General features: G+C 44.9%; 1 protein-coding gene across 1 annotated transcript in view; it reads right to left on the bottom strand.

Moving 5' to 3' along the window:
• The window catches only part of DDX24 (DEAD-box helicase 24), a 55,458-nt gene extending 42,745 nt beyond the window's left edge, over window positions 1-12,713 (bottom strand). The window contains exons 1-3 of the mRNA XM_085851332.1: window positions 12,672-12,713; window positions 6,653-6,857; window positions 4,213-4,351 (exon numbers count right to left, since the gene is read on the bottom strand). Coding sequence (XP_085707458.1) covers window positions 4,213-4,351; window positions 6,653-6,857; window positions 12,672-12,683 — 356 coding nt within the window. The 5' untranslated portion in view covers window positions 12,684-12,713. The remainder of the gene's footprint in view (window positions 1-4,212; window positions 4,352-6,652; window positions 6,858-12,671) is intronic.
• Between the last annotated feature and the right edge of the window lie 7,095 nt (window positions 12,714-19,808).

Below are 19,808 nucleotides of genomic sequence, written 5' to 3' on the forward strand. Positions count from 1 at the left end.
CAGCCCCTGTCGAAACTCTCGTCTGCGTTCGGTGAGGACACGAAGAGCAAGGATACGGTCAATCGTTGACCTCTTTGGTGTAAATCCTGACTGCTCTGGACGCTGGTGCTCAAGCAGATGGTGGCGAACCCTATCAAGAATTATCCGAGCAAAGACCTTGCCCGGCACTGAGAGCAGCGTCACCCCTCGGTAGTTGTTGCAGTCTTGGCGATCACCCTTCCCTTTCCAGAGCGGAACAACAAGGCCCCTCTTCCAATCAGTTGGGATGATGCCTGTGTTCCAGGCAGAGCACAAAACTGCATGCAACGACACGAGTGCAGCATTTCCACCAGCCTTGAGAAGTTCAGCATGGATGCCACAGATCCCTGGAGCTTTGCCATGTTTCAACCGGTTCACCGCAGCCCACGTTTCCACAAGCGAAGGTGGACCACAGTTGATTGGAGGGTCAGCAACAGGGATTGTGTATAGTATCCAGATCCAGATATTCACCAAAATCCAATCAATTCGTCATAGTCACACACCCAACCTGTCCACCACACTTCATCCCAATCCGTCCATAACTTTTTGAGATATCCTGATCACAGACAAACAAACAGACAAACAGGTGTAAAAACATAACCTCCATCAACCTTCGTGGGAAGAGGTAAATATGGGTGCACAAGCTCAAGCCCATGTGTCATTCGACCAATCGAGATTTGCTTCAGTGGCTTCAGAAAAGTATTCACCCATTGACTTTTGTCACATTTTGTTGTGTTACACCCTGAATTTAAAATGGATTAAAATAAAAATAAAAAATTGTCACCTGTCTTCACAAAATACCCCATAATGACAAAGTGAAAACATTTTTTTTAGAAATTTTTTCAAATTAATTAAAAATGAAAAGCCAAAATATCTTGAGTCAATATGTATTCAACCCCCTGAGTCAATACTTTGAAGAAGCACCTTTAGCAGTGATTACAGTTTCAAGTCTTCTTGGGTATGTCTGTATCAGCTTTGCACATCTGGATTTGGGGATTTTCTCCCATTCTTCCTTGCAGATTTGCTCAAGCTCTGTCAAGTTGGATGGGGAGTGTCGGTGAACAGCAAATCTTCAAGTCTTTCCACAGATTCTCAATGGGATTAAAGTCTGGGCTTTTGCTGAGATACTCAAGGGTTTTCACGTTATTGTTCTGAAGTCATTCCAGTGTTGCTTTGGCTGTAGACTTGGGGTCATTGTGTTGGAACGTAAATCTTCAACACAGTCAAAGGTCTTTTGCACTCTGAAGCAGGTTCTCCTCAAGGATTTGCCTTTTTTTAATTTCCATTCATTGTTCCCTATATCCTTACAAGTCTCCCATTTCCTGCCACTGAAAAGCATCCCCATAGCATGATGCTGCAAACACCATGCTTCATGGTTGGGATGGTGCAAGATGGGTGATTAGCTCTGCTCTGTTTATGCCAGACGTAGCGTTTTGGATTCAGGCCAAAGAGTTCAATTTTCGTCTCCTCAGACCACAGAATATTTTGCCTCAGTGTTGCCTGATGCTGTTCTAATCCTGTTGGCATTTAGAATTAAAAAAAAAATTTAATTTCAAAATTAAAAAAAAAATGTTTTTGCCTAAAACACTCCTCAGCACTCATGAGGAACCTCTGAAAGTTTTACGAAGTACCGTTCAGCCATCTCTGAGAAAAATGGCGACACACAGACACAGACAAACAAACATCTCTCTTACAGTATAGCTACGAAGACACTTCCACTTATATTTAACCACTCGCCTTGGAGAAAATTTTGGAGTGTGATCACTTTCTCGCACGCATTTTGCTCATGATGAGCTCGACACATCATGGTGGGGAAGGGTCACAGTTATCATCCCCGAAACAAACTTGGACATGCGCTCTCGTTTTCACACAGCAACCACACACTTATGCTAAACATGTATTTATGGTATAACTAGTCTATTTTACACCCGTTATTTGCTATTCACTTCCCCGCAACAATACATAAGGGATATTGTTAACTGTCAGTAAACACCAAGTGACAAAAACAAAACAAAACAAAACTTATTGGGCTCTAGCTCTTTTCAAAAGATACGAAGCTACCTTGTCTTAGTATTCTAAATAGTAGTTTTTAATGCATGCATCTCCAACTTATGGACTATATCATGGAATCTGCAGTCTTTATACCATAACATAGTGAAAACATGATTATGCTATTTCTGGATGAAACAAAAGGACATTTAGCAGATAATGGATAAATCAACACAGTATATGAGATTTGAACCTGAGATCGCAGCATCATGAGCTATGTGCTCAGATGGGAATGCCAAACAAGCAAAGGCATGTTTAACTACAAAATAACCCAATAAAGGTGTTAAATTCACCAGACGTGACATTATCACTCAATGTCAAAATACATATTGCTGCTCAGATCCCATTCTCCAAAAACAAGTTCAGATCTACTGGGGTTCAATTAGTCATTAGTGTGTACAATTTTGCTTGACATTTCATTTCAGTAAAACTTATTGTGAAATAAGTTACAATAGAAACAGATGATGAACTTTTACTGCCAACTATAACTAATATTCCGAAGACCTGGTGAAATAAATATCCTTTGGCCACAACGATTCTCGTTCAAACTCAAATGAATCAGACTGATCCTTTGTGATTCTGTGCAGCGAGGTTCTCCCATTCCATCCCAAGCTGTGCGCAGCAGTATAGGAAGGCAAGCATTCCTCCAAGTACCCACGGACCTCCTGATGCCATAGAAATTCAAGGGTTGGGGGAGGGGAAAGTTGGAAACACAGAGGTGCATTTACAGTACATTTGAATATTGGAGTAAAATTCAAAGGGAAACCAACCACAAAATAAATAAAATAATAACTGAGCATAACTAGACCTGGTCATCACTGAATTTTTCACATGACAAGTATATCCTTATTTGGGGGTGGGGGGGGGAGAACATGCTTTAGTGAATTTTCCATTAATTTCTGTGAAGGTGCAAGTATCTTGCCTTTCTGGGTACCTGATTGGCTGTGGAACGTGTGACATGCAATAACCAACAGGGACCCAAAAAGTCAAGACATGGCAGCCTCCATAGATATTAGTAGCCAGACATTAGTTTCAGTGAAAAACAGGAGAATTCCATAAAAGTTGCATTTTCTACCCAATGCTTCTTTTTCACATGTTGCCTTTATGGTGCCTTATGGTGCGTTTACAAGATATTAAGTGAAAAAAATTGATAATGATCAGTTCCAGTAATTCTATGTTTTTGTTGTTTTTTTCTAAGTTTGAGTTATTTCCTTTAAATATACTAGTACATGCCCGTACGTGCGTTGCCGTACGTGCAGCAACAAAAAAAACCGACAAACCACGAGCCAGAAACAACAACCACACAGGCCGTTCCTTCACTCTCGTGTGCCCGTACGTGCATAGCCCGGAAGTTCGCATATCGCAGTTACGATTATTCGCAATTTAGTTTTAATGGCCAATTATTCAATTAGCGCCAACGTATTTTGGCTTTCCGCAATGTCATCGCAAGGAAAAACAGAAAGAGAAGAGGAGAGAAAAAAAATAATAAATAAAAAAACCTACGTGCAAAAAATACAAAAAAAAACTTTCAAACAACCACACAGGCCGTTCCTTCGCTCTCGTAAACAATGACTGGATTGGGGCATTGTGTTTATCTATAAATGCGCATAAGAAATCGAGAAATTATTATAATGCACGAAGTCATCACTATCCGGAAGTCCGTACGTTGTAACCCGTAATGGGGAACGTGGCTGAGGTTCTCTTCCCCTCGGCCATCCATCGGCCACGCCCACGCCGATGGGCCATCGGCCACGCCCACGCAGCAACATGTCCTGTCATTGGTTGGTAAATAAACGTGTCCTGTCATTGGTTGGTAAATAAATGGCCATAACTTGGGAAGCACTTGTCCGATTAATATCAAACCTTGAAAAGGCACATCCTCAGGTCCCCAGCAATATATCTGGCAAGTTTCAACTAGATCGGACCAGTGGTTGTCGAGAAACAGTGAGGGGCGCGCGCACGCACGCACGCACGCACGCACGCACGCACGCACGCACGCACGCACGCACGCACGCACGCACGCACACACGCACGCACACACACACACACACACACACACACACACACACACACACACACACAGCTGGAATTATAGATAGATTAAATTTTCCTCTTGCAAAAATGCATTTAAAGTGATGTGCCAACCTGCCAGAAACATTTTGAAGTAGATTTCTCCAACATGAGTCCCTGCAAAGAAGATGAGATTGGACCAGATAGTGATGATGGTGGCTACAGCAGTGAGAAGACCTGTTGCACGCCGCAAGCTCAAAGGATGCAGTGCTGCCTTTAGAAACAGATTAGTGGGGAAATGGAACATCAGATTAGTTATATCGTGCATGCATATATGTACAGCAAATGTGCAATGTCAAGCCAAACCATTTGAACCTCTCAAAGGCCACGACTGCCTCTCCACAACTGACATTTATCCATAAATTGGTTTAACTTGGATCTTTGAATCTTCAATGCCTTTATTCAGGATGCTTTAAAGCTCATATTCTAAATATAAATTACAACCAGAAAGAGTCTCAAAATGCAAAGCTCGGCCACGTCCACTTTGTATTGCAACTAATTTTGACCAAAACTAGTTTAAAAAAATAAATGTATATTTTATTCCTTTGTGTTCTCCATATTCTCATAATAAAGGTTTGTTGAAGATTTGATGACAAAAGCTCCATTGCTAAGAAAAAGTGGTGGCTTGGTCAGACACACTGAAGCTCAATGGAAAATATCTAAACATGGAAATGATTAAAAAAAAAAAAACTGGCATCTCATGCTTAACGTGCTGCGGCAGGGCTAATAATGGATATTTATAGTTACTATGCCTGGTGTTGGCTTAATGGTTAGACGGGTGGGCTTGGGATCCTAGGGTCCTGAGTTCAAATCCTGCTCAGCTGTTGAATTAATACCAGGTGGGGTAATTAATACCTGTCATCCTTCCGAGGTCAGCAAAATGAGTGCCAGCATACTGGTATAGTGGCGGAGTGGCGACCCCTCCAGGATTGTGCCCAATAGCCAAGGAGACTGCTTAAGCAGCACCTACGCTATGCACAGAGTATGGTCCCAATCTCTTCCTCCTCCTCTGATGACTTTGCCCTTTCACATTTTGAGCCAATTTTTACTTATTTTCTCCATATTTTCATAATAAAAGGTTTGTTGATATTTTGATTTCAAAAGCTTGCTACGTCTCAACCTCGAGGCATCGAAACAAGTGCACCAATCACCAAGAGGGTGTCACGATAGAAAAGATTTCAGCACACTATGTGCGCTGTTTGTTGTTTTACCGGTAAAACTAACATATGACAGGAGGCAGAAGGATATTTAATAAGGAACATTTATTAATCCCTCTGTCTCCCTTTAAAAAACTAAGACTGATTGCAAGCAACCCATAATGACTTTCCTAAGCATCCCCAAAGTAATAGAGTACAAATATCACAGATTTCAATGCAGCTATGAATCAACTCACAACTTTCAAGGTGGCAATTCATCTCAGGCAACCAGTTTGTTAAATAAACCTCAGCAGATTACACATGGGTGACGTGTCGGCTGTGAACATGATTAAAAGGATCTTTTCCAGTGCACACTGGATGAATCTGACAGGCCAGTTGCATTGCAAAAGTCCTCAGAGGGTGAAGCCTTGTATCACCAAAATATGCAGATTAACCCGAGTCCACAGATCAAGCTGGGTGAGACATTGAATTTGGGACTGCATGCTGTTACGGACAATGCGCACTGTAAGCAGGTGAGGAGAGAGGGAAGGAACAGGCAGTCTGCCATCTCGATGCGGCCAGCAAGGAGATGCCCCCTTTGACGTGGTCTCCGAGACAACAGCCGGGCAGCAGATTTGACGAGAAGATCAACCAGTGGATAAGAGCATACAGCAAACAAAGGGGTAAAGCTGGTGCTTTAGTCATGGAACCGAGCCACTGAACCATTCCAGGATCGCAAACAGAAGACTTCTGATTCCACCTTTACTGGGTGAGCTGGTTATAAAATTAATTTGGCTACATGAAATCCAGTCCACAGTCATTCCTTCTCTTCATTTACGTTGCCTCTCTCCTGTCTTCTGACACGCTCTTGGTATTTCATGTCTTTCGCGCACAGTCAGCAAGCCTTTTGGTGTTCTTTGATCGAGAGATGTTCTATGTTGCCCAGTTCAAATGCGGTCTGGTGTCTGATTTTCTTATCTCATGTTGTGGTCTTTTCAGAGCCCTTCCAGATGTCTCATTGTGACATTCATTCAACAAGCCAAAACAATTCTTTTCACCAAAAGCACTGAATTCCTTTAACTGAAAACATTTTCACGAAAGTACAAAACACTTTCCCCCATAATCCAATTGACTAAACTCTTACCACAGCATCGACCTTCACCACATTTCAATTAACTTTCACCGAAAGCACAATTATATGTTATACTGTTCCATAACAAGCTCAAATTGGAAAAAGGTTATGGCCTGGACAGACGGACAGACAAACAAAGAGACAGACACAAATACAAGTGATTACAAAACGCCGTCTCCCGCTGTATGGAGCAATGAGCTAATGAACACAAAAATGAGCCTTTATAAACTTCTGCAATAATACTCACCGAGAGCCAGCTTTTCACACACGGTTTGCTGCACAAACTCCGCACACCGTACTCCATAAGAACACCCAGCCAGTTGACTCCAGCCCACAACAGAAGGTCCTTCTGCCCACCATGCCAAGCTGCCACAAAGGCAAAAGTAGCAGCAGAGGCGAGCAGAAGACGTAAGGTGCCAGTTTGGGAACCTCCAAGCGGAAGGTAAATGTACCTAGGTATGAGGTGGAAAAAAAAATAGATTTCAAATATTGTTCAAAGAATTAAGAAAGATAATTCAAAGGTTAGGATGTTATAATGCATAAATATCCACACGACAAGAGTGGTGTGTGTGTGTGTGTGTGTGTGTGTGTGTGTGTGTGTGTGTGTGTGTGTGTGTGTGTGTGTGTGTGTGTGTGTGTGTGTGTGTGTGTGTGTGTGTGTGTGTGTGTGTGTGTGTGTGTGTGTGTGTGTGTGTGTGTGTGTGTGTGTGTGTGTGTGTGTGCATGCCGACATTTTTCTGAGAGATGGCTAAATGGATCTTCGTCAAAGTTTCAGAGGTTTATTAGCGAGCACCAGGCAGTGCTTTTGGCAAACAATAATAATAATAATAATAATAATAATAGTAGAAAATTTTGTAAAAAAATAGTTGGATTTTTTTTGTATTTTCTTTTTACCTGCGACATGTCCCAGGTCTACAAGAGCTCCGCGTTGCTCTTGTTTGGGTCTTGTTGGAGGTTCGATTTTTGAAATATGCACCCATTGGTCAGAGAGCTGCCAGGCAACACCTACATATGTTGCTTGACTCCACCCACTATGTCACCCAGATGAAATGAAATGGCCACCATCTTGGTTTTCTGGTGGGCTGAACATATCAGCCCGTAACCGGAATTTTTATTTCACTCGTGCTCAATGGTGAAGTCCCGTACCTCGATTGACCACATGTACACAGGTTTTTTTATGAACAAAAGGTTTATTACCACAGAGTGAGGGGGAGGACAGAAGTGAGGGGCACGTGCGTACGTGCGCGCGCACGCACACGCACACAAACACAGGAGTGAGTCAATCAGACAAGTGTTGGTCCTGCAAGGTAGAAATGAAGTACGACCCACCTCCTATTGGGATGTTGAAAAAAAAAACTCATATCAAAGCAGCTGTACACACAAAGGCACAACAAAGTTTGTCGAGTAATCCACTGGCACATCTCCAAAAGTCTCAATATCCCAATTCCGGAAAACTCGTGGAAACATGAACCAACAGCAATCACTGAAAACAAAGTAGTAATGCTCACATATGACATAATGATCCCATCGAGTGTAAACATCGAAAACAAAGCACTGCGACCGGATATAGTACTGAGGTACAAATAGGAAAATAAGGCATTGCGAAATGAGGTGTAAATACCCAGTAATTTTGGCCTAATATAACAATAATACTGTTACGGATTTCAGAATCCGGTCTGATGAATGCATCCACACATCCAGGTCCTGAGACAGTTATTTCCTTAAACGCATGTCCAGATTAGCCCTATTCCCATGTCTAATAGGATTTTAAATGTGATGCGTTGAGAAGGGTAAAGAATAGATCCCCTCTCTTAAGCCTCTGTCACACCTTGACGTTTTAGCCAGCGTATGGCAACATATCAAAATGTAAGTAAAACGCTGGCGTACGCTGAACTATTGATGTTTTTTCCCCATTTTTGGGCGTATTCATAACGAGTTGGACGTATGTATAACGTATCAGTAACATACACAGAACGTTTCGATAACATATAGATAACTTATACCAACGAATGCTTAGCGTGTTGTTGGCGCTCACAACCTATGCCCAACGATAGTCTAACGTATGCATAGCGCGGCAGCGTATCGCCGACGATCACGTGGCGTAGGCTATTAATAGGCTGTGGCTCGACGATTCAAATCATAACCGCACTAGACATCGAAGTGTCAAGCCGCTGTCACACCTTGACGTTTTAGCCAGTGTATGCCGACGTATGAAAAATTTGCCGAATACGCTGGCACACGTCGAATACGTTATGGTTAAGTTTTGTATATGTTAAGAGCATGCTGCAGTATGCTAGCATACGTCGTAGTACGCCGAGTATGTCGACAAATTTTAAGCATGCTGAAAATGTTTCGACGTATGCCAGCGTATGACTCACACGTTCCGCATACGCTGGCCATAAGTTGTAGGCACGTTACGCGATCATTGACACACGTTACTTGTAAGTTACTCATAAGTCGAAACGCGTCGAGGTAATGTTTAGCGTACCCGAAACGTATTTCTAACTTATGAGTAACATGCTTTTAACCTATGTGTAACGTATCTCCAACGCATATTGACGTATTTGACGTCTTCCGGACGACCACAGAACTTACTGAACATGTTACTAACTTACAGCTACCGTATAATGGCGTATTGGCAGCGTTTAGGGGAATTGGTATATAAAAATGGGGTTGACACAGGAGGAACCCGTCAGTATTCCAGACTCGATGGGTTTTTTTTTTTTTCGGCATGACGGTGATGTTGACACTTCCATTTCTAGTGTGGTTATGATTTAAATCGTTGAGCGGCAGCCTATTAATTATATTATATTATAACCGCACTAGAAATCGAAGTGTCAACATCACCGTCATGCCGAAGAAAAAAAATAAAAATAAAAAAAACCATGGAGTCTGGAACATTGACGCTAAACATTACCTCGACGTGTTTCGACTTACGAGTAACTTACAAGTAACGTGTGTCGACGCGTGTCAACGATCGCGTAACGTGCCGACAACTTATGGCCAGCGTATGCGGAACGTGTGAGTCATACGCTGGCATACGTCGAAAATTTTTGAGCATGTTAAAATTTGTTGACGAGCTCGGCGTACTACGACGTATACCAGCGTGCTCTTGGCGTATACAAAACTTACCCATAACGTATTTGTCGTGTGCCAGCGTTTTAGACAAATTTTTCATACGTCGGCATACGCTGGCTAAATCATCAAGGTGTGACAGCGGCTTTATGGGAAGCTTTTTTTCTCCACGACAGACACATTTATGCACATATTTATTTCGCGAGCGCTGATGCCCTACTTTTTTTCTTCAGCAACGTTTACACACATTTCTTTCATGAACACCGATGCCCGCCCTTTTTCGAGGGCACGGGTCGTCATGGTAACGGTGCGCAAGTGGGGCAGGGTGAGCTTGGGGAGACTCTGTGGCCACCGAGATGGGCCGCATATATAAAAAGAATTGGAGGTCCGTTCTAAAAAGAGAAGTAAGGGAGAGAGGAAGCGCGCGAGAAGCGAGCAAGAAGCGGGCAAGCAAGCCGGAAAGCAAGCCGGAAAGCAAATGCGTGAGAAGCGAGAAAGCAAGCGCACAAGGAGAGAAAAAAAAAATCGAGAGGAAGCACGCAAGGAGAAAAAAAAGCGAGAGGAAGCACGCGAGAAGATAAGCGAGCAAGAAGCGGGAAAGCGAGCCAGCATGGAAGTGCACAAGAGAAGAAGCGAGCAAGCGAGCCAGAGTGGGAGCGCACAAGCGAGGAAGTGAGCGAGTGAGCGTGTGGGTGTCTGACCAGCACCAATGAGACAATTCGTCCTTTCCAGTGTTTGAGCAAGCGAGCGTGTGGGTGCGAGCAGCACCGACGAGTGAGGCACGGGTTGGTCACAATGACTGAGGAGCCGGTCAGTCACCAACAGACCATGTGGGTCACTGGACGTCACCAGTTTCGTGAAGCGTGAGGAGCTGCCCGTGTCGCAGCACCAGGGTCTAAACCCACAACAGACAATCTCGGTGCCCCTCCCCCCCCAGACATCGACTGGCGTTCAAGGCTGTTCGTGAGTGGGTGCACGGCAAGGCTGGGTGCTGGCGACAGACAAGACACGCACACACACATTTTCAATTCATGGACGACTTCCCTCTGGTGAGCGAGACGACTTCTCCCCCCCCCCCTCCATGAATGATCTGCTGGGTACCCTTGTCTGTTTTGTTGTAAGTCAACCCCCAAAAAGCATCTGCTCTCTGTCTCTTTCCTGTCATTTTGATTGATTTGGCCTGAGTAATTATTCATTTTGATTGCTTTGGAATTTATTCACTTATTTACCTCAGGAAATAAAGTTATTTTTATTTATATATTTTATTATTAATAAATCATTTGTTGACTTCCAACCTGTCCGTGTTTGTCATTTCCTTCCATTGGTCTGGCATTGTCCGAACCGAAATAGACTTGGAGGTAATTACCATAGATTTGACCAAAATTAGTCGGCACGCACCAGCGGTTAATATGCTCGGCCACCCTAATTAAGATCTAATCAAGATACGATTGGTGCTTTGCTGAGGGCGCGCTCCCCGTTCAGGTAACCATGTGACCTCTAGTAAAACGGCATAATTAGATGGTGGACACTGGAACTCGTGGTTGACTGGGTGGTGTTCGTGGTTCTAAAACAACCCACCGCACCACAACGCTAATTGTGAGCGGTGGCCCCAGGTCCGGCTCTTCCGAGGACAACCGGGGATTAATCCCCCTGAGGGACAAGCTGGTGTCTCGGTAACCGTGGCCGCAACAATACCATTCCTTTCACGCCATGAGATGCATAGGCCTGCTGAAGCAGTTAGTTTCATTGGCAAGGAGTACAGTCCTGGACCGGTCGCCACTCCGGCGCAGGTTACCCAGTCTGGTTATTACCCCAGTAAGCTGGTATTCATTTTACCGATCTTGGAAAGATGACAGGCTGAGTCAACCCTATCTGGTGTTTATTCAACAGCCTGAGAGGGGCTTGAACTCAAGACCCTAGGATCTTAAGCCAGTCACCTTAACTGTTGAGTCAACACCAGGCCGATTTTGGCCTAAACAACACAGAAATCGAGGAAATTACCAAATACCAAGATCTCAAAAATGAAGTGAAAAAAATCCTGGAAGCTGAAGAATGCCAAAATTGTACCAGTTACAATTGGAGCAACGGGAATATATAAAAAAAAAGAACCTCACAGAGATCTTAAAAACCATCCCTGGGAATATTACTACAAGCAAACTGCAGTTGGAAGCTGTCCGGCACTCAGTGACGATCCTCAAAAGAACCCTTGGAACAAAACTTTACAAAATGGTCCATGAATCATGATTCCTTACTGAAACAGAGCTGGACATTTCTACACCTGGGAGAATTCCGTTCCAGCTTCTGAAACCACAGAGGAGACAACAACCAATGACACACACACGCACGCACACAACTGAGGTAACAGTTATAAAGTAAATAATCCACTGTTTGGAATCAATATGAATCTTATCCCTCAAACCTGATTTGATTAATTTACATGGGAATACAGGACAGACACGGCAAAAAGTTAATGAGACAGATTAGAGAATGTAATCTGAGTCGTGGGTAATGATTTTTTTTAATTCTCAGACCCAACTTATACACTGGGACATGAGCAAGGGGAACGGAGTTTAGTGGACAGAGAAGGCGATATATATATATATATATATATATATATATATATATATATATATATATATATATATATATATATATATATATATATATGCAAATAACCCTGTCCCACGCGGTTGAATTATTGACGATTCACGGTCCTGTAAGGGACCCGTACCTTCGGAGTTATCGGAAAGGTACGATCTAGCTTCCGGGTGTTCGGTGGAGCCGACTCTACTGCTCCATGTCGCGGTCGTGCTGGCCGCCGATACCCAGCCCACAACAATATTAAGTGATCCCTGCTGCCATTCCTTAATGGTTGTAGGGAAGCGTTTTAGGCCACCCCCCCCCCACCCCCAATAATTTATTTTTTCAAAACACCAACAGGATTAGAACAGCACTGAGCAATGCTAGTTGCCCCTGCTCCTGTGTCATAATGCACAAATAAACAATGTCATTAATCTTACAAACTAAATCTCAAGCTCTTGTCCTTTTTGTCACAAAGAAATCTTTAAAAGGTGGGAGAAGTGAAGAAATAAGAAGGCTGCCTTGTGATTCTTTTATCAAGTACAGTACAAGTAGAATATGTAGTAATAAACTTGCAGTAACCATTTGTTTTTGTACATCTCCAGCCTCACCTCACAAGCCATTGGTGAAGTCCAGTATCAAATGTCCTGCAAAAGAGATTTCGTAAAGTTAGGTGATTTGGGACAAAACAAGCAATGAAATTGGGTGGCTTTGGAAAGTAGAGACTGGTGCCACTTGTTGACCAGACTATGTGGATCAGGCATTAAGCACCCAAGTTGAAGATCATTAGTGAGTTAGTTGGGTAGAAAACAACAATTCCAGAGTGATATGCAACTCTCCTCTTCTTCTTCTTCTTCTTCTTCTTCTTCTTCTTCTTCTTCTTTCGGCTGCTCCCATTCGGGTTCGCCACAGCGGATCATCCATATGATCCGCATAGTGATTTGGCACATTTTTTACACCGGATGCCCTTCCTGACGCAACCCTGGTTGCCTCTTGCGACACAGGGAACTGGTACACCTATTTTTAACCGGGGTATACACCGGCCCAGTACACTGGTACTCATTTCGCCGACCTCGGGAGGATGACAGGCTGAGTCAACCCCTTGGTGTATTAATTCAGTGGCTCAACGGGGCTTGAACTCAGGACCTTTTGGATCCTAAGCCGCTGCCCTAACCACTGCACCAACACCAGGCTTATCCAGAGTGATATGCAACTGTGACTTTTATTTTTTTTTTTTTTTTTTTTTTTGTATACCTTGATCGAGGCTCGTATGAGAGCTAACACACAACTCACAGCAAGGAGGCATGAGACAAGAGGGGTGGGAGTGGAAGGGACTAAAACATTGGGGAACAGACACAGGTGAACTGTGGAAGGGAGAGGGATGGGGATGGGACGGGGAACATGGCGAGGAGAAGATGGACATTACAGGGACTTTCAGGAAGGAAAGCAGGAGAATTGAAGGAAGTGGGCTTGGGTGGATTATCGGGGGTAGAAAAGATCGAGGATTTAGATGGGGGAAGATAAGAGGTGGTGGTGAACAGCTGTTTTGAAAGCCTGGAGGGAAGAATGGGAAAGAATAGAGTGAGGAAGTTTATTCCAAAGGCGGGAAAAAAGAGGAATGAAAGAGTGAAGATGAGCAGTGATTCGTGATTTTGGTAGTTTTACCAGAAGGGGGTTGTTGGCGGACCTTGAGCGCCCTGTGGAAATGTGGTTGGGACAAATCGCAGAGAGAGCAGGGGGGCAAGGCTGGAGAGGAGTCGGTAGAAGACAGAAAGACCACCGACCAACCCGCGGGGATTGGGTGGGAGGGCCAAAGACTCAGCTTCATTGCGGGGGAGGCCAGTGATCTTAAAAGCCCTGGTTTCGACAGCGTGAAGTCGAGAAAGGTGGGAGGCAGGAGCACCAGCCCAGAGGGGAGAGCAGTACTCCATCAGGCTACGGACAAAAAGCTTTGTAAGTAGTCAGGAGCTCAAGAGGGCCGAGGAAGGACTTTGCACGACGGAGGATTCCCAGTCGGCGACTGGCTTTTGAGGCAAGGTTGGAAATGTGACTTTCCCAGGAAAGGTCATGGCAGATAGTGAGACCCAGAAGCTTGAAAGAAAAGACTTCTTCCAGAGGATTGTTGAGAAAGTGGACGTGGTGGCTTTGTAAACGGTCCTTTCCAAGAGACATAGTGAGAGTGTGAGATTTGTGTGGATTGAAAGACATGTTCCACGTGTTGGACCAGTTTGTGATTTTATCCAGATCTGCAGTGAGCGAAGAAGCTGCTGCTTGCCGGTCTGAGGGATGACAGATGGTACGGCAGAGGGTGGAGTCGTCGGCAAAGAGAAATAGAGGATTTTCCAGAGAGTCCGAGAGATCATTGATGAAACCAGAAAAAGAACAGGGCCCCAGAACGCTACCTTGAGGAACTCCAGCCTGCACAGGAAGAGGGGATGAAAGAACTCCGTTTAGGGCCACACGTTGACTGCGACAGGAGAGGAAGTCTGCGAGCCATGAGTGGAGATGGCCTTGAATACCATGGGAAGAGAGTTTGGTGAGTAGGGCAGGGTGCCAGACTGTGTCAAAAGCACGTGATATGTCCAGGGATACGGCTCGGATTTCCTGTCTGGCATTGAGGACCTCCATCCATTGATGGGAGAGCAGTAGCAGCATATCCAGGGTAGAGTGACCTGGTCTGAAACCAAATTGATGATTGGAAATCAAGCCATTGGAGAAGAGGAAGGAATTCATGTCTGAAGCAATGATGGATTCCATAACCTTGCTGATGATTGGGAGAAGGCTGATTGGTCTGTAGTTACAGGGATCTGTTTTTGCACCTTTTTTATGCAGGGCAGTGATGTTAGCAGATTTCCAAGCAGATGGCAGATGACCTTGGGAAAATGAGAGGGTGAATAGAACAGAGAGAGGGTGAGCAAGAGCAGAAGAGCAGGCTTTGAGGACACGTGGGCTGATGCCGTCTGGACCGGTTGCAGAATCTGACTCGAGGTTTGAAAGCAATCTCTCCACCTTGTCAGGAGAAAAGGATACAGAGTCCAGGGACAGTTGGGTGCGACTGGGTAAAGTGGGTAGAGATAGTGATGGGTTTGGGACACAAGATTTAGCTTCAAACACCGAGTTTAGACATTCAGCTTTATCACGTGTGGAATCAGCAGTGCGGCCATTTGAGGTAAGGGAGGGGATGGAGGGGGAACATACACCAGAAACAGATTTGATTAAACGCCACCAGGATTTTGAGGAGGGAGAGAGGTTTGAGAGTTCAGACTTGAGATGAGAAAGATGTTGTTTTCTGGCTCTCCTGAGGGTAGATACACACTTGTTCCGAGCTTTGTGGAAAGAACTGAGATTGCCCTCAGTTGGGTTTGCTTTCCATGAGGCAAAGGCAAGTTGTTTCAGGACAACTGCCTCGCCACAAGCTTCAGTAAACCAAGGGCGGGAGGAAGGGTAAGACAACTGAACACGAGAGGGGATAAATCTGTGCATGAGGGAGAGCAAGTTTCTTTGAAAGAATTCCCAGGATGAGTTGATGTTTGAGAAAGTAGTGATAGGAGACCAGTCTGTAAGTTTGATGGCTGCTCGGAGACCCTGCCAGTCGGCTTGAGTGAAATGCCAGACTCGACGGCGGTGAGGTGGTTCTCTGATGACAGCCAGAGAGATGTCCACTTTAACAAGGACGTGGTCAGAAGAACCAATTGGAGCGAAGGAAGAGCAGCAGATATTGTCAGGGAAATTTGTCAAAATCAGATCCAGAAGAGATGGAGTACCATTGGTTGAGATCCGGGTCGGGAAGTTGACCGATTGAGTCAGTCCCAATGAGTCACAGAAAGCTTTTGCTGATGTCCCATGGCAGGTGAGAGAGGTACCCACACCTAGCCAACTGGCGTGATGACAATTGAAGTCGCCACATAAGAGGAAGAGAGAGTTTGGATGAGAAGATAGAAGATAGAAGAAGATAGAAGTCGTGGCCAAAAAGACATGGTAATTCTCCTGAGCATAGATTGGTTAGCAGAAACATATCATCCACAAGGGTTGACCGGATAGTTTCAAGGTATGCACTGGATTTGAATCTCAACCCAGCTATCAACTATCATCCTGATTTTTCACAGGCAGGGCGAGGTTTCAACGTGGTGCCATCCTTCGGATGGACGTTAAACTGGGCATCCCGTCTGCCAGCATTACTTGGCGAACATTAAAGGTTCCATGGTGTCCTTCGAGAAGAGTCGGCAAGCTATGGCTGACACAATGAACAAATTATAAATTCCTTCCATAACTGCTGGGAGAGGGATGGCTAAAACCACCCAGGCCAAGAAACGACTTCGGCAGAACCAACGCTTTGTAAAGAGCATCGTGCAGTCGTGGCCAAAAATAGTGGCACCCTTGCACTTTTTTCAAATAATGCACCTTTTCTTCCAGAAATTGTTGAAAATAAAAAACCTTTCGGTTTCCACATATGTATTTCTTTGATTTGCAATGAAGCAAGACAAAAAAGATGAAATAAATCACTAAATCTTAGCTTATTCCACACAGAAATCCTAAAATGGCCCACACAATATTGTTGCGGTTCTGCAAAACTGCATGCCTCTAAGCTAAGGCAATGGCACCCAACATACAGTGACACCCAGGCAGTTATTTCATTAGTATTCATGCAGTTAGTCCTCCCCTCATGTCTCGTGGGTTAACAGGACGAAGTGTGTTGCATGGGTCTCGTAGTTAGGTTTAATAAATGCCTCTGATTCATTTTATGATTCCAACCCTAACCCTTTCATTTTTGCCATAATACATAACAAGCATGCAAGCGCGCGCGCGCACAAACGCGCACGCGCACGCGCACAAACGCGCACGCGCACGCGCACAAACGCGCACGCGCACACGCACACACTTCAATAGGAAATTGATAATAAGCACACGACGATGCCTCCCATGGCTCGGATCCACCACATCTCCACAACACACTATACCATCCACGCACGAGAATCGCACGCCATTATTTCGTTCAAATATATTCCCAACCGGTAACTCACCTTACTTCATACCTCGCTCACCAAACTTCAAGACTTTGACCACAAATTCCTCCCACACACGGGAAAAATATTCCCACACCCCCTCATACCTCTGCATCGCAACAATTCGCCACTATTTTGAGGAGCACCGCACGACGTCGGATTGTCCTCGGTGCCACGCGATGCTTGACCAAGCAACAGACATCAATAGCTCAACCGCATCTCACCGGGGATGTCTCGGGTGAGCATCCGGAATTGATACAACCCTCATCCAGTGGCCAGACCACGGCTCGACCAGGGGCAACGAGGAGGGGTTGCGAGAAGGGCGATCCGGGAGTTTGGTTCAGGTCCCAGGTGTGCATTTTGGCCCGTGAAGGAGCCCGTGGGTGGCGGAGGAAGTCCGCTGCTATTTGACATTCAGACTGCACTTAGAGCATGTTCAGGGCCGGGGTACCGGCTCGGGGAACATGCCCCATGTCAAGTCAGGAGCTCCGAGCCATGCAAAAGCTGATTGGCAACTGAGATGGTTTCTGGTCTTGGAGCCTGGCAGGGCATGGCTAGGAATGCTGTGGCCCAATAGAGGAGCAGGATTCGGGCCACAGCCCATCGCTTTCCAGTCATCGCCCCACCCTTCACCTGGGGATTATAAAAGGGGTAGCGCAGAGCCGTGAGACTGTTGGAGCCTCTCTTTGCTCGCTCGCCTCTCTGCTTCGCTCCCCGTCTTGTCTTCTCCCGAACACTATTGGTGTGAGATTGCCAAAACGCGCTTCTTCTTCGTAGAGAGCCTGATCCGGGGCGACTGCCGTCTTTCGAGACTCCCTGCCATGCTGTCGACGTCCTGCAACCCCCACACAGCCAGATGGACCAGTGCAGAGTAATTGAGCAGGAGATAACGGAGGTACACGCTACACATACAGACCTTTACACAGATCGGTGAGGGATCTTTCCCCTCACGCATCTATTCTCCTCTTTCTCTATCCACCCCTCGCTCCCATCTCCTTTGGACACACAAAGAATATTATTACTGACTCGCAATCCCATTTTCCTCTGGCAAGACACTGCACGCCCCTCCCATTGCATGACACATCTCCCACAACCACACCTAAGACACAACCAGTATTCCTCCCACCTACCTCTCCCGAAGCGTTCTGGGTTTTGTTGGTCTGCCGACCGCACCAGGTATTGAGAGGTCGTTTCCCCTCACCTGCTTTCTTTCTCTCTGGCTATATAATGTTCCGTGTGTGTGTGTGTGTGTGTGTGTGTGTGTGTGTGTGTGTGTGTGTGTGTGTGTGTGTGTGCGAGAGATATATATGATGCCTGTCCTAGCATAAATTAAGATTGCAGAACATATAATGGGATAACTCTGCTCTGTGTTACGTTTACAGAAAACAAAATGAAGCCTTCAAAGGAAGGAACACCTTCCCTGCAGTCAAACATGGAGGAGGTTCAGTGGTGTTTTGGGGTTGCTGTACTGCTTCTCGCACCAGGTGTCTTGAATGTGTGCATGACATCATGAAATCAGGAGATTACCAAGGCATTTTGGAATGCAATGTTCAACCCAGCATCAGAAAGCTGGGTCCCCGTCGAAGGTCATGGGTCTTGCAGCAGGACAATGACCCCAAACACACTTCAAAAATCACCCAGGAATGGTTCAAGACAAAACACTGGACTGTCCTGAAGTGGCCAGCAATGAGTCCAGATCTAAATCCCATTGAATACCTGTGGGGAGATCTGAAAACAGCAGTTGAGAGAAGGCACCCTTCAAATCTGGGAGAACTGCAGCAGTTTTCACAAGAAGAGTGGGTCAAACTGCCAGTAGAGAGGTGTAGCAAGCTCATTCATGGCTATAGAAAGTGCTTGACTGCAGTTATTTTGTCCAAAGGCTGTGATACTAAATATTAAGTTGAGGGTGTCAATAATTTTGTCAATGCCATTTCTTTTTATTTTCTAATATGAAAGGATATATTAAATTCTGAATCCAAAACAAAGGTTCTGTAATATTAACAGTGAAACAAAGAATTGTGGAGACAAATATGTTTGTCAATTTCAACATATTTTGGAGAAAATTGTGAGTTATTTTTAAAAAGTGCAAGGGTGCCAATATTTTTAGCCACAACTGTATATCTCATCTCATAATCCAAATGCATAATACTGCTGCTTTTAGCCCAATTTAAACCAAAAGCTTATGGAATTCCCAGTTCATTGTCCTCACCACTCAATCACCATAACAAATGTTAAATTGAGACCCGCCAGCAAAGAACAAGTCGTTATGGACGGGTCAATTACCCCACTTTTAAGATTTACTAGAAATACCAGCTCCCTCCAAGACCAGCCTGGGAAGAAAGGGCAAGGGGAGTGATGGGGTTGTAGAGGTAGGGAAACTTTTTGTGCCATGGGAGACAAATGATTAATTAACCTGGGTACCCCCCAACACGTGTGCAAAATTTGCTGAAGATCAGCTAAGCAGTTTCTGAATCTATAAAGTAGGTACATAATGCGTATATTCTGATTCTGACGTACAATACTCTGTTGCAGACAGTCAGTGTTGCCAAAGCAGTTTCGAAGCAAAGGTTGTATTGGGTGGTTTGCCATCGCCTTTCCAGCAATAGTTTTGGGCAGGTATTTGCAATTTGTTCATGGTGGTGGCGATAGCTCATCTAATCTTCGTGAAGGACACCCAACTTAATGTCCACCCGAGGGACGGCACTCGGGCTGGGTGATATCGATACTTGGCTCGTTGATTATCAT

This window comes from Eptatretus burgeri, chromosome 13, assembly GCF_056783735.1.
Source record: "Eptatretus burgeri isolate ZD-2024b chromosome 13, Ebu_testis_v1, whole genome shotgun sequence".
Taxonomy (NCBI): Eukaryota; Metazoa; Chordata; class Myxini; order Myxiniformes; family Myxinidae; genus Eptatretus; species Eptatretus burgeri.